Source organism: Zingiber officinale, chromosome 8A (assembly GCF_018446385.1).
Source record: "Zingiber officinale cultivar Zhangliang chromosome 8A, Zo_v1.1, whole genome shotgun sequence".
Classification (NCBI taxonomy): Eukaryota; Viridiplantae; Streptophyta; class Magnoliopsida; order Zingiberales; family Zingiberaceae; genus Zingiber; species Zingiber officinale.
The window spans coordinates 125,670,021-125,686,247 of NC_056000.1; the positions used below are offsets into that span (position 1 = coordinate 125,670,021).

A 16,227-nucleotide genomic window follows, 5' to 3' on the forward strand; every position below is an offset into this window, starting at 1 on the left:
CGCACTGACCGTGGAGATGAATATTTGTCTGATCAGTTCAAGACAATATGTAATGAGAAAGAGATTATTAGATAGCTAACTATCCCTGGAATTCCACAGCAAAATAGGGTTGCTGAAAGAAGAAATAGGACTCTTCTTGAAATGGTTAATTTGTCAATCTCCTATTGGGGAGATGCATTATTAGTTGTGACCTATATACTTAACAAAGTACCTTCAAAGTTAGTTCCATCTACCCCACATGAATGTTTGACAGGCAGAAAATCGGATTTGAGTAATTTGAGACATTGGGGGTCAGCTGCCTACGTTCATGATAAGACTCACGAACATGGAAAATTATAACCCAGAGGTAAGAAGTGTATCTTTATAAGGTATTCTAAGACTTCTAAGGGTTATATTTTTATTGGTGAGCGACAAGATGGAACCATTTCTGAAATAGAGTCAAGAGATATTACTTTTCTTGAAACTGAGTTTCCAACACAAGGTGAAGTTGATAAGACAATTCCTCTATATGAGATAGAGGAGGAGGATAATGTTCCTTCATCAACAAATCAGGAGATGCCTGAATCTAGTCAACCTAGAGGGAGTAATTTGCCACTGAATGAGTCAGTTTTTCAATAGTCTAACCTTCGAAGAAGTAGTCGTCAGATTATTCCTCGGAGAAGGTTTGATATTGAGAATGAGGCATTGATGATTCTCCCGGTTGATGATGAGGAACATCGAACAATTGAGAAAGCTTTGAGAAACTCAGTTAGAAAAGAATGAAAATTTGCAATGGATAAAGAAATAGAGTCAATGAGAAAGAATCAAGTTTGAGATTAGTCGATCTTCCTCGAGGCCGAAAGGCTATTGGGAATAAGTGGATTCTCAAAGTAAAGAGGAAAGTAGATGGATCGATTAGTCGATACAAAGCTCGATTAGTTGCAAAAGGATATACCCAAATGGAGGGTATTGACTTTGAAGAAACATTCTCTCCAGTTGTGAAGTTTGTGTCAATACGTGTCATCCTAGCTATAGTAGCACAATATGACATGGAATTACATCAGATGGATGTAAAAACAGCTTTCCTTAATGGTAATCTTGACGAAAAAATCTATATGGTACAACCAGAAGATTATGTTGCTGAAGGCCAAGAGAAAAGAGTATGTAGACTTGGGAAGTCTACATATGGGCTAAAGCAAGTATCAAGACAATGGAATATAAAGTTCAATGAAGTAATATTGTCTTATGGTTTCGAAGTGGTTAATGAGGATTATTGTGTTTACCTAAGAAATTGATAATCCCACCGATCACCAAGGTAAATCGGGAAGCGCACGTGGCGGCCAACCTAGAAGCCCAACATCCTTTGATTATGCCCTCCATTTGGAGGAAAAATTCTGGCAAATACGCCGTAGCTAGTGTTCGAACCGCGGGTGCCTGGGAGACAACCTGGATGTCCTACCGCGACACCATGGCCCCGGGGACAAAAATTGCATGGGTAAACTTTTTATAGTGACCGACACCATCGCCGAAACGACCCCTTATCAGAAACCCCCCTAGGGATTTTTGGGTGAACGGTACCACTTAATTGATAAGAGTGTTTACCTAAGAAAGGGAAAAAGAAAGCTTGTCATTTTATCATTATATGTTGATGATATGCTAATAGCTAGAAGCGACATAAAGTGTGTGATAGAAGTTAAACCCTAGCTTTCATCACAATTTGACATAATAAATATGGGAGAAGCAGAGTACATCTTAAGAGTGAAGATCGTTAGAGACCGATCAAAAAGGCTTTTGGGTTTGTCTCAAGAAGCTTATATCACTAAGATACTACAACACTTCAATATGTCAGATTGCAACATTGAACAGACGCCTATAGTGAAAGGTACTGTTTTAAGCAAAAGTATGTATCCCAAGACTCCTGAGGAAATAGCCGAAATGAAGAAGAAACCATATGCCAGTGCTATTGGTAGTTTGATGTACACTATGTTGTGTACTCGTCCTGATATAAGCTATGTTGTTGGCTTAGTAAGTCATTTCCAGTCAAACCCAGGATCGAGACACTGGAAAGCGGTGAAGAGGATATTCAAATATCTTAAAGGAACAGCTTATTATGACCTCTGTTTCCAAGGATCAGATATGAGTCTAAGTGGCTACTCAGATGTAGACTGGGCAGGGGACCTTGATGACAGAAAATCCATATCTAGCTATGTCTTCTTGCTGAATTGTGGCACCATCACCATCTCATGAAACAGCAAGAAGTAGGCTTGTGTAGCCTTGTCGACAATGGAAGCTAAGTATGTGGCTTGTGCAGCAGCTGTGCAAGAGGCTGTCTAGTTAAGAAGGTTCCTGAAGCATCTGAAGATTCCTGAGGATAGTGGGAGTCCTGTTACAGTGTACTGTGACAGTCAAGCTGCAATAGCTTTTTCCAAGGATCTCAAATATCACAGCAAAGGCAAGCATATAGAAATTAAGTATAATTTTGTAAGGGATATTGTTGACAAGAAAAAGATGATTCTTGAGTACATCCCTACACGAAATATGCTTGCTGATCCTTTTATCATTGACTAAAGAGTCATTTCATGGAAATGTGAAGTCTTTGGGACTTCGAAGAATGTAACTAATTGTAAAGACATTTTGATAAATGAAAAATGTCATGATCTATTCAGTGTATACGTTTTTGTTACATTCAAATAAAAGTCTTGATAAGCATGTTGGCAGATTGAGATTACATGGACAATCATCTCTATTTTATGAGTACAAATAGAGGTAAGATCGTTGCTTATGGGACAGCTTATATAGCTGTGAATAGAGGCATACCTATAAGTTAAGGTCGCCTTGATAATTGTGTCAAGATGAGATCATTTGTGTAATGATTGGAGCAAATGCACCCACCATTTACTGAATCTGCTTAAATGCCAGATTAGAATTCATATGTTGAATTCAGGATTAGACATTAGGTATGTCTAGATCGAAATCTGTATGATGTTAAATTTGAGAAAAACATGCGCTCTTTTTAGTAAAGAGAATAACATCGTTGCATGTGATTCATACCACATGTGCTATGGCGACAAAAAGGGTAGTAGAAGAATAGATCCCTACTTCTTTACTATGTGAGACCCTTGAGATTATAAGTTAATTTCAATCTTACCCTAAGTGACTATTTAGCTGTCTACTTGAAGTTTTGATCAGTGTCTGCTACTTTAGCATGTTTCCTATTCGCTATGGATGATTCGACCTATGAAACATAACTAGGAAAGCAACTGATTAGAATGAATAGATTCTAGCTAAAAAGGAAGATTAAGATTGATTTACATTTATGACATTTATTCACTGGTACCAGTTATATTTTTAGTTCAGTACATAAATTGTAATTGTGAATAATTTGTTTGATTGGAGATGTTAAACATGCTCTTGACATATAGTCAATATGAGGGATTAGAGATGTTCATAATGATGTAAATAATTTAATCTGGGGTAAAGGCAAGTCATTTGTGTCTTTGATTCGTTCTATGGAGCAACTAAGTAAGGTGTGATAATCTTCTTAGCAGTTGAATGCTCAATGTGCTTGCTGTCGTACAAACCATTTTCCCTAATGAATGAATGTTTTTATTTGGTCTTTGTGACTAATTAATTTTGCTCTGGTCTTCGTGACTTGATCCTCATAAAGTCTAGATGACTTATTTGTTCTTTGTGACTAATTTTGCTCTGGTCTTCGTGACATGATCACCTTTTAGTCTGTGTGACTGACATGGTCTATGTGACCATGTAACCTTATGGATTGACTTGGACGAGTGGGAGATGTTGGGCGTTACAAGAGACGAAGGGGGTCGTCTCTCTCATTGCTGCAAACGTCTCGTTGCTGCAAATGCCAAGGAGACGAAGGGGCGTCATCTCCCCTTCGTCTTCCTCGGCCTTCCTATAAAAGGAGCATCCAAGCAATGAGAAAGGGAGCAACGGATGAAGCGGAGGTGATCAGAGAGCACAGCGAAGTTGTGAGGTGATCAGCGAGCATTAGAACGTCCAGAGGCTGGGATTTGGTTCGTGAAAAAGTTCGAGAAGGTTCCGAGTGGTGATCTTCTTGGCGACAGCAATAGCGACGTCTTTGACAATATCTTTAGCGAGTTCATCGGGAGATTTATGTAAGTCATTTACAGTTCACTTTTCAGTTGTATTTCATGCTATCCGAATCAATACAAATTAAATCCTAACTAGACACCACCCAACCTTTTATATATATATATATATAACTGTAAAAAAATTATCAGTGTAATTCAATCTCCAAAATTGTACTGGGAGAATACAATAAGTGCCTGAAGTTGCATACCGTGCGAACTGAATTAATTTAAAAATCTGATTCATATATCTATTATTTTAGTTAAATTGGTTTTGATTTTGAATTTCAAAAATCAATTAAACTTATTTAATCGATTAAGTTTTTTTATAAAAAATATTAAAAATGTTAATTTAAAATAAAAATTTATTATAGTGACTATATATATATATATAGGCAGTGGTGAGCACCCTCTCACAGCTGTGATTTTTTTTTTGTTTATTTTTTTAAGCTCTTGATTATGTAAATAAGTTTTTATTTTTAAGGTTTAATGGTAGAGTTATAGTATTAAGTATAATAAAAAATTTAAATGAGACAACAAAATTTTTAACTGGACAAACTTCAATCGCATCAGGCACTCTAATTAAATGGGCAAAAGGGTGGGTCTTTTGTTCAATCTGAAATTTTGTGTAAGACTAAGGGTGAGCCTGGGTGGAAAAACCCCGCGGCTACTTGTGCATCCCAGAAAGATGAGTTGTGGAAGCCATTTCGTATTCTAGGGATCTTGTCATCTGATGGTGCTGGAAAGAAAAGTTAGTACAAATTATAAAAATGAGTCATTTAGGGATAAATATTTACAATGACTTTTTTTTCGTCCCTAATTTACAAATGAATTTTATAACAAAAAATAAATTATTACTAATTAGTAACTAATTTAGTAACCAAAAAAATTTCACACAATTCAACAACAAACCATGAAATGTTGCGAAGCTTTTGAAGTTTAAATTTTGGTCATGGTTGCACAACTTCCAGTTCTGTTTCAGTTTTATCAAGCTGACTCTTGAATCGTATTATTCTCTTTTCTGTTCTTGAATTAATAAATTTACTTTGGCAATTTATCAAATGACGCAGCTAGAAATCTTAATTAACCAAAAAAACGTATGTTACTTTAAAATTTACCAAAGGACACTTTTTCAAGTGTACTTCTTTTCTATCCTTTTGACAAATCTAATTTTTTTTCTGTCGTTTTTCTTTTCTCCCTCTTCTCTTTCCTATCTCCTCTCTCATCTCTCCTATGCATCCAACTTTTTTTATTTTTTTTCTTTCCTCTTTTTTTTTTATTTGCATGCATATATAGCATAGGTCTGATATACAAATCATATCAATCCAACGACATTTAAAATTTAATTAATTTTTTTTATAATATTTTAATATATTTAGAGAAGCTAAAATAAACTATGAATAGCAAATTTGAACTCCTTGTAATCTCAGAAATCCACAAAAATTGAAATAAGTGCAATCAGAGCTCTCTAGGTCCATCAGTGAGTTTCGATCAAAACTCACTAATGGACCTCGAGACCTTAGATTGTACTCATTTCAGTTTCTGTAGAGTTCTGAGGTTGCAAGTAGTTGAAATATGTTATTCATTATTTATTTTGACTTATCGGAGGTGTTAAAATATAATAAGAAATAATCGATAAAATTTTTCACATTGACCCTGATATGTATTATATCAGATCCAACGTGGGCCTAATATATATCATATCAGGCCCAACATGGGCTTGATATGGAATCATATCAGACCCAATGTGGAGAGAATTAATGTACAATGCCTAATAATGAAAAATTCTATTTTACTTCTTTGAGGATACAACAATGAAAAGAGACTTGAATAAACCAACAGGTTTATCATCTGGACCAGCTAAGACCCATGATGATTTGAAATTTGGAAGGATTAAGGGCAAATATAAGGTTCTTCACTAGAGAAACAGAGATAATTAACTGACAATGAAATGCTCTAAAATACAAGCTAACAGGTTTGTGTTGAAATTATAAATTTTAGGCAAAGCAAATAGTATAGAATTACTCATGGTCTACTAAGGGTTAATGACACAAATTTTAGATAAGAGCAACTTGTTAAAAATAGATGGGTACAACAAAACAACAAAACTATGCAAATAAACTAAAATTATTTAAGCATAAAAAGCTATAAGATATCTATAAAGAAACTTTTTGTGGTTAGAGAAATCCGATCACTCAATATGGTAAGCTTGCATGATGGTTCATCTGGCTCCAAAAATTTTAAATACTCTAAATTAGAATGTAGTTGTCAAAAGCCCTTGGTTAGTTAGTAATTCAGCATAATTCTCAAAAATCCTCAAAGAAGTATAATAGAATTTCCCATTAAAAGACATTGTACATTTATTCTCTCCATGTTGGGCTTGATATGAAGAGATATCAGGCCCAACGTGGAGATTTTTACCGGTTCTTCCTTATTATATTTTAACGCATCTGATAAGCTAAAATAAATGATGAATAGCATATTTGAACTACTTGTAACCTCAGAAATCCACAGAAACTGAAATGGGTGTAATATGAGGTCTTTAGGTCTATCAATGAGTTTCGGTTAAAATCCACTGATGGACCTAGAGAAATCCGATTATACCCATTTCAGTTCTTATGGATTCCTGATGTTGCAAGGAGTTCAAATGTGATATCCATTATTTATTTTGACTTTTAGAAGGTGTTAAAATATTTAAAAAAAATCAGCAAAAAACCTCCACGATAGACTTGATATGAATCATATTAGGCCCATGTTAGACCTGATATGAATTATATCAGGTCCAATGTGAGTTTGATATGATTCCATGATGATAACACTACTGTGTAATAATCAACTGTCCATCCCAAAGTCACAGATAGTGAAACAACAATTGTTACTCACGTACTTCGAGTAGATGGAAAATTCATTGCAAAAATATTCCGGAGTAAAGATGCAAGCCTTCAGTATTGCCAAGTAAAATGCTCCTTATATTATATTGGTTCACGCTTAGTCAAATTTCTTGTTTGCTTTGAGCGTCTGCTTACTATCATGTTTTTCCCCCTTTGCAGCTGAACTATGTTATTTCCCAGGTTACATTTGCAAAGCCCAAAAGTAGTCGTAACTCAAGCATAGGTAAGGTAGCTTATCATTTAGAATTACCTTTTTGCTGCTAAAATACAAGCTGGTGTTATTTAGAGCAGATTCTATCGATGAAGCTACATGTTTATATTATTTTATATGTTAGTTTTAATGTGAAAATAAATTTCAACAAAATTGAAAATAAATGCCTATTGTAATTTCTGTTATAAAACATGCTTAAATTCTTATTTCTATTTCATTCCTTTATTTGTTTTTGTGTTAGTTTATTGGATTTTTTTTTTGTTTGTTTATTTTCTAATACCCGTAGAAGAAGAAGATTAGAATGACAATGATCTCTCGAGGATCATATTATCTTCTATTATATCTTTTTCTTATTTTGAGATATTTTGATATGAGATTGTAATTTGGATATCATAACTTAGAAATATGTTTGTTGTAATTTGGTTGAAACTTTGTTGTATTTATTTTTTTTGTTGTTAGTTGTATTGTTGGTATATGTTATTAGTTGTATTTGGATGTGAAACATGTTTGGATATTGTTGACGATGAATATGTTTGGTTTATGTTATTGTTGTTTTTGTATTCATTTTTGTTGTATTTATGTGTATTGTATTCAATTTTGTTGTGTTGCAAATCTATCATAATATAAAGCTTTGTGACGAATTTTGATTTTCATTAGACATTTATGATGAATTTTGATTTTCATTGTAAATTTATGACCAATTATGATTTTTAAATTTGCGAATAATTTTGATTTTTGCTGGAAATTTATGACGAATTTTCATTTTCGTTGTAAATATGTAATAATATAGATTTTCATCGTAGATTTGCAACGAATATGAGTTTTCGTCATAAACTACAATGAAATTATTTTTTTCGTCACATAAATTGAATTTTCGGTAGTATTCTAACGAATCTGTTTTTCATCGCGGGTTGCAATGCATACGTTTTTGTCACAGTTTTTGCAACGAATCATCATTCGTCGCAAATCTACAATTAATGCGCTTTTTGTTACTAAATTTGCGACAAATTTTGTTTCTCATCCGAGATCTTGAACATCGAAATTTGCGATGAATATTTGTTTTCGTCGTAGAATCTACGACGAATATGATATTCGTTATAAAATTTACAATGAATTTTCAGTTTTTCATCGTCAAATTTAGCGATGCCTTACCTGCAATGAATTTTTTTTATCACAAATTTCTTCGCAAATGAATTTTGCAACGATTTTTTTTTAAAAAAAGTTTGTTATAAAATTCGTCATTAAATGACTGTATTTTATAGTGAGTCATCTGCCACTAAATATTGACATTAGCATACTAGATGAGACTGTCGAGATGAGACTGTTGAGGTTATGACCCCTTAGAGTTCTATTCAGATGGCAGGTATCACTATTGTTAATGATTTCCCTTCAAAAATTGATTTAAACAAAGTTGATGATCGTGTGGAGAATGGTCGGTTCTTGGCAAGCACTACTCATATATCCGAGCTGACACTTTTTCGCATTCAACATGCACCCAGAGGACTTCCTACCGGCAAAGCAAATGTACTCTAGAACTTTGATCCTAATTTATCAACAGAAGTGTAGCAACCGCTAATAGATTTTATCAGTTGATACTAAATGATCTCTTCCTACACTATCACTTGATATTATTTTAAATTTGAGGATGAATTTTTTTAATATGGGGTGACGGTTACCGGAGGACCTGAAGATTTGTATTACTATTTTTGTAATTTTCAATTTTTGTAAATTTTCATGTTTATAGTATTTAGAATATTTTTAGTAATTTTTATGTTTTTTTTTAGATTTTGTGTCCGTTTTTAAGAATTTTAAAATTATAAATATGTTATAAATTTTTTCTTTTCTATTCGGATTTCTTTGCTTTATTTCTAAATATATATATATATATATATATATTAAAATTTATGTCTTATGTTCTAGAATTTTCTTTTTTAAAAAAATAATCATAAAATAATCACTATCTTATCCAACTCCACTAGTACTCTCTCCACTAATAAAAAAAAATTTACTATAACTTTTTTTTTATCCTACGTTATTAAATCGTGCATATTTATTTTTTTATTTGATATTGTTAGGTATAATTTCCATTTAATATCTTTTTTATAACCCGTCCATGTTCTCAATTTAGAGAAAAAAATAACTTTAAAATTTCACTAACCCTTTTAAAATAAAAATCTCAAACTTCAAACCTAAGTTTGAGTTCAGCCTTTTATGAAATCTGTTTAAGCACGCATCGATGTTTTATGATTTCCGTGTCCTGTTTGGTTGAATAGGATTACGTATCATACGAAATGACAGTTAGACAATAGAAATATACACTTGGCAACCGGACAACGAAAGAAATGGTGAACAAAAATCAATGGATTTAACTATCAACGATATAAAAAACAGATTGCTCCAGGTAACTAGCACGAGGGCCCATCAGTGAATCAAACAGGAAGGGGATACACAAACAAAACGCTATTATGACCGTAATTTTTAGTTATTAGCTATTAGGTGTTTCAACTTTTTCATCTCCAATGGTTTGTACGTTTTTTGGATTTTTGTGCTCCCAACAAAAAAAACACAGGATGAAAGAGATTAAGAATTTGGGCTCGAGATTTCAAACTTCTTAATATTCGGTGACACATATGATCGGAAAATTTAAATTTACTTGTACAAACATGTACAAACAGTATTTTCACCTCTCTTACATTTGGATGATGTCCCCACTGACCTCTGAGTGAGCTCTATCATCTAAATACGAGAGGTGAGAGCACTGTCTGTATGGATAGGATTAAATTAACTGCTCTGTTATGGATGTCCTAAACATTCTCACTTCTTAGGATTAAATTAACTGTCTTCACATGATTTCCCTCCCAAATTCCTCCATTTCCCCATCTTATCCCTCTTCCTCCCTTCTTCTTCCTCTTCCTCATTTCAAACTAAACCCTAACTAGTAACCATCCAACCTCTAAAAAAAATTATATATATTTATTTAACCGTAAAAAAAAATTATCGGTACAGTCTCCTAATTTTTTTTTTTTCTAATTTCCGCCCCTAATCGTACTTGAAGAATATAGAAAGTGTCTGACGCTGAATACAATGGTAACTGAATTAATTTAAAAGTTCGATTCATATATCTGTTATTTCAGTTAAATTGGTTTTGATTTTGAATTTCAAAAATCAATTAAGCTTATTAAATCGATTAATTTTTTTATTAAAAAATATTTAAAATTTTAATTTAAAATAAAAAATTATTATAGTGAGTTTTATTATATATGTATAGGGGGAGCGGTAAGCATCCTCTCACAGTTGTCGAAACGGCGATTTTATTTTAAACTCTGGCTTAGTAAATAAGTTTTTATCTTTAAAGTCTCAAGATTTGGTTATACTATTAAGTACAAAAAAAATTAAAATAGATAAAAAAAAAATTAAATGGACAAACTTCAATCACATCAGGCACTCTAATTAAATGGACAAAAAGGTTCGTTTGTTCCATCTAAAATTTTGTGTAAGACTAGGGGTGAGCCTGGGTGGAAAAACCCAGCGGCTACTTGTGTATTCCAGCAAGTTGGGTTGTGGAAAACATTTCTCTAAGTAACTTGTTATCTGAGGGTGACAAAAATGAATACGTTCGCTCTTAGCGCTTTTATCAATTTGTCTCAGGGTCAACATGAAGAAGGTAAATCATGGATGACTACTAGGCGGATTACTAGCCTTTGGAATAGTAACTAGTACATAAGGAAGATATTTTATCTTGGCTTTGCCGAAATTTGAACCTCAGATCTTATGATGATAATATCTCATGTGCTAGTCACTAGATCGTCCTGAAAGAACTTAAGTAACTTGTTATCTGATGGTGCTGGAAAGAAGAGTCATCTGCCACTAAATATTGACCTTAGTATAGCTGATGAGAACGTTGAGGATATCGCTCCTCAGAGTTCTATTTAGATGACAGGGTATTACTATTGTTAATGATTTCCCTTCAAAAACTGTTGTCGGGCAGATCTTGATTTAAACATAGTTGATGATAGTGTGGAGGAGAATGGTCGGTTCTTGGCAAAGCAAATTATGTACTCCGGAATTTTTATTCTAATTTATCAGCAGGAGTGCAGTAAGTGCTATTAGATTTTATCGAGTTGATACCACATGATCTCTGTTGGTGCAATATTCCTCAGGTCAAGGTTGACCTGGGTAACCAAGCTGAGTCTTGGTTTGGGTTTAGATGTTTGACAATAAGATATTGATTGAAGAAGAGTCAAGTAGGTCAAGGTTGACCGGATACTTGACTGGGAAGTCCTAACTGGGATGTTAGGCAAAATGAAAGACCTAGTGAGTGAAGCTAGGCAGTATGAAAGTCCTGGTGAGTGAAGCCAGGCAGAAGGAAGTCCTGGTGAGTGAAGCCAGGCAGAAGGAAGTCCTGGTGAGTGAAGCCAGGCAGAAGGAAGTCCTAGTGAGTGAAGCTAGGCAGATGGAAATCCTGGTGAGTGAAGCTAGGTGAAAGTCCTAGTGAGTGAAGCTAGGCAGATGGAAAACCCTAGTGAGTGAAGCTAGGTGAAAGTCCTAGTGAGTGAAGCTAGGCAGATGGAAATCCTGGTGAGTGAAGCCAGGTGAAAGTCCTAGTGAGTGAAGCTAGGCAGATGGAAAACCCTAGTGAGTGAAGCTAGGTGAAAGTCCTGGTTAGTGAAGCCAGGCAAGGGAAAATCCAGATGGATCAAGGATGATCGGACATCTGGTGCTGGGAAGTCCAAGTAGGTCAAACGATTGACTGGATACTTGGCATGAAAGAAAAGTCCAAGTAGGTCAAAGGGATTGACCGGATACTTGGCACAGAGAAAAGTCCAAGTGGGTCAAAGGGATTGACCAGACACTTGGTAAGGGAGTCCTAGCAGGTCAAGGGAGTGACTAGATGCTAGGCATGACATACCAATAGGTCAAGGTTGACCGGATGTTGGTTTGGGAGGTTTGGGACTTGGTTTTGGACAAGAATCAAGTGCTGGATCGATCAGTGGATCGATCCAGACCTGTCCCAGCGAACAGAGAGCCTCTGGATCGATCCGTGGATCGATCCAGAGGTCCCAATCGATCAGTGGATCGATTGGGACGCGGCTGCTTCGCGCGATCGATCCGTGGATCGATCCAGGCGCTTTTCCAGAGCACAGAGGCGCTCTGGATCGATCCGTGGATCGATCCAAAGCCTCCCCGATCGATTGGGATCATTCGAATCGATCGGGATCCGACCGTTGGCGTCGTTTATAGCTGCAGGCGTGTGATGGCTGCGGGATCTCTTCACCGATTCACTTCAGATCTCTCGCCAGCTTCTCCACAGCACTCTCAAAGCTCAGATCGCCAGTTCTTGAAGGATCTTGGAAGGTTTCCAAGTCAAGAGGCGGATCAAAGTCAAGAAGAGAAGCTAGGGTTAGGGTTTGTACTCATTGTAAGCTTGTAAGCTTGTATTTCTTGTATCCTTTCCCTCTTTTCTTGTACTGAGTCTTGTAGGGCTTCTCCGCCCTCGGTAGTTACCGAAAAGGAGTGTTTTCATAGTGGAGGGTGCGTGCGTGGTGTGGATCCTTGGACTAGTCACCTCTTGTGAGGTGGATACCAAGTAAACCAACCGTGTTAGCGTTGTGTGAGTTGTTTCTGTATTTTTCGCTGCATATCTTCGAAGAAACAAGCAACGCCGAGCAACGGGCACGCGAAGAGCTATTCACCCCCCCTCTAGCTACTTTTGGTCCTAACAATCTCCTCCTATACTACTATATGATATTATTTTAAACTTGAGGATGAGTTTTTCAACCTAGGGTGACTGATGCAAGAGGGTCTGAAGATTTTTATTAGTATTTTATTTTTGGCAATTTTCAATGTTTGGTAATTTTTAGGTTTTTAGTATTTAGAGTATTTTTAGTAATTTTTATCTTTTGTATTTTTGGATTAGGTGTCCATTTAAGGATTTTAGAATTATGAATATGTTATGAATTTTTTCTTTTCTGCTAGAATTTCTTTCCATTCTTTCAAAGTTAAGAATTATTGTCTATATATTAAGATTTTTTTTATCTTAAGGTCTAAAGTCTATATAATCATCTGTTTAATTGTTTAAGGAATTATCTTCGGTTATTAAATATTTTTTTTAAAAAAATTAGAGGATAATAGTTTTCTCTTCTTGCCTTCACGTAAGCGCCTTTTTTTATCCGTATGTAAGATAATCACTATATTATCCGACTTCACTACTACTCTCTCTATTATAAAAAAAAAAAAATTGTTACTATAATTTTTTTTTTGGATCCTATTTATTAAATCATACATATTTGTTTATTTTTATTTGAAATTGTTTGGTGTAATTTTCATTTAATATCTTTTTCATAACCCCTCCATATTCTCAATTTAGAGAAAAGAAAACTTTAAAATTTCACTAATCCTCTTCAAATAAAAACCTTAAACCTCAGACCTCGAACTTATGTTTGAGTTCAGCTTTTTTTTTTTAATTGTAATCTCTTTAAAAATCATACATATTCGTGATACCAATTTTAATAAAAAAAATAATAATCTCAATTAATTTTATTGACTATCTCTCATGTACCGATTATCCACATAAAAATTTAACAACCTTTAATTACACCCTACTAAAGGGTCAGTTTGGAAAAGAAAGCATTTAAGCACGCATCAATGTTTTATGATTTTGTCAATGACGCAATAGTCAACAACCATGGCTATGTTTTATGATTTTGTCAATTTAGTTCTGCATATTACGTGTCCTGTTTGGTTGAATAGGATTAGGTTTCATACGAGATGACAGTTAGACAATAGAAATATACGCTTGGCAACAGGATAACGAAAGAAATCTGATCGTAATTTTTAATTGTTATCTATTACCTATTTCAAACTTGTCAACGATAAGTTCCTATTTAGAGGTTCATTGGTGGGAGCAACGACCTTTCCCTTTCTTTCCTTATTCTCGTGTCTAAGGAATCTTTTGCAGCAAAAAAATAAACAACTCCTCAAATGAATTTTAAAATAAATTGGTGGGATCATTGGTGGGAACGACTCTTTATCCGTATCTTCCTCGTCAAATAAATTTTAAAATTTAAATTAATACTTTAATAAAAAAGTTATTTTAATTAAAAATTTAATCAGTTTAATTGATTTAATAAATCTTTAAAATTCAAAACCAAAATTAAATAATAATCGATATTTAAAAACAAATAAAACCGAATTTCTAAATCAATCAAATTAAACTTTTAAATTAATTTGATTCAGTGATTATTTCAATTGAATTTAAATTGTACTCTCCTACACACCTCGCCATAATTAATCTCACCGCTTTGAAATATAACCTTCCATGCCTGCTCCATTTTTCCACACATGCTATTAAATTATATATCAAATTAATTGCATAAGATAATTAAGGTATATATATATATAAACTAACTAGGGTAATATTTTTTTTATATAATAATAATAATATAAAACGCTTAATAATATACGATCCCAAAACATACAGTAGCAAAATTCCATTTTACATCCTATGATTTGCAGTTTACACGGTGTTCCAGGAGTTCTTGACACCGTTGTCGGTGAGGTAGGGCAAGCAAATGACGATCCTCGCCAAACAGTAGCTAGCACGAGTTGGTAATCGGTGGCGGTGGCGGCTGGTCGATGAAATCGAACATGTCGTGCGGTAACTCGTCGAAATTGTCCAGTGGCCATGGCAACTCCGTCTCCTGATCCGACCTCATCACGCCGAAGAAGCGTGGCTCCTCAGGGAGGAGCCGATGGCTGAAATGTGGGTCCTGGAACTGCCAGAGATCGAGGTCGGGCGGGAGGTCGAGGGATGACTGCCAAGGGGCGGTGAAGAGCTGCGGGGGCACGTCAAATTCGAGCATTGAAGAGCTGTAGTTCATGAAGGAGTACTCTAAATCGTAGTCGACGACGCCATCGAGCTGGCGGAGATGATCATCCGTAAACGAATCCTAATTAATTCGAGAGAGAGAGATAGAGAGAGAGAGAGAGTTTGAATTAATCCCAAAATTATAGTCTGGTACGTGTAAAGTTAATTGATTAACCTGGATTAGGATGTGCGAAGCGGATGCATATTGATCCTGCCGAGGAGGAGGAGGAGGAGGAGGAGGAAGGGGTTGGGAGTTTGCAGAATCCTAATTGTCGAGAGAGAGAGAGAGAGAGAGTTTGAATTAATCCCAAAATTATAGTCTGATACGTGTAAAGTTAATTGATTAACCTGGATTAGCATCTGCGAAGCGGATGCATATTGATCCTGCGGAGGAGGAGGAGGAGGAGGAGGAGGAGGAGGAAGGGGCTGGGAGTTTGCAGAATCCTGGCGAGTCGCTTCTGGCCGGCGCAAATCGCGCAGACTCCTGGCGAGTCGCTGCTGCCTGGTGTACCAGAAGTTCTTGACATCGTTGTCGGTTCGGCCGGGCAAGTAGGTGGCGATCCTCGCCCACTTATTCCCCAACTGCGCCTGCAGTTCGATCACCACCCGCTCTTCCTCCTCCGAGAACTTGCACCCTCTGCAAATCATTCCATGTTAACATGGTATGATAGAAACATGCATCGAGACGACGATATTATACGCAGAATATATATCTTTATGCGCGAACGTACGTCTTGAGACCGGGCTGCAGTACGTTGACCCAGCGGAAGCGGCATGATTTCCTGTCGCGGAGGAGCAAGCCTTGGGTTCGAATGGAGCTCCAGTTGCGGGGGCCGTTCTTCCTCACGTACTCCACCAGGATCTCGTCCTCCTCCGCTGTCCACGGCCCCTTCCTCAACGCGATGCTGCCGTGGCCGCCGCCGCCGCTTAACTGCATCAGTCGACTCTGCATTGTGCCCTGTTCTCGTCCCCTGTCGCGCCACCTAAAACAATGGCCTTGAATTAAATGGAGAGGGGAGGAGAAGTAGAGTTAATTTATTTTTGAAATTAATTTATTTTTCCTCCTCTGTGATTGGGCCTGATTAGCGTGTTGGGGCGAATAGCCTTTTGCGATTGCCACTGAAATTAAGATCATGTCTCTCATGACAGCAGTCTCAAACTGCCAGA

At 35.8% G+C, this 16,227-nt stretch overlaps 1 protein-coding gene across 1 annotated transcript; it reads right to left on the reverse strand.

Annotated features, from left to right (window-relative positions):
• Positions 1 to 14,788: 14,788 nt before the first annotated feature.
• Positions 14,789 to 16,012, reverse strand: LOC122011222 (probable transcription factor MYB58). Its single transcript, XM_042567622.1, has 4 exons — positions 15,792 to 16,012; positions 15,409 to 15,697; positions 15,236 to 15,325; positions 14,789 to 15,142 (listed from the first exon to the last, which is right to left on the reverse strand). The coding sequence occupies exons 1-4, from the start codon at positions 16,010 to 16,012 to the stop codon at positions 14,789 to 14,791; spliced, it is 954 nt and encodes a 317-aa protein (XP_042423556.1).
• Positions 16,013 to 16,227: the final 215 nt, after the last annotated feature.

Bases quoted from the DNA above. Each gene is read 5' to 3' on its own strand.
- LOC122011222 (XM_042567622.1), bottom strand. From the start codon at position 16,012: ATGCAGAGTCGACTGATGCAGTTAAGCGGCGGCGGCGGCCACGGCAGC. The intron at 15,698-15,791 runs GTACGTTCGCGC...AATGATTTGCAG, and splicing joins CTGCAGCCCGGTCTCAAGAC to AGGGTGCAAGTTCTCGGAGG. The intron at 15,326-15,408 runs GTTAATCAATTA...CTCGACAATTAG, and splicing joins CTTCGCAGATGCTAATCCAG to GATTCTGCAAACTCCCAACC.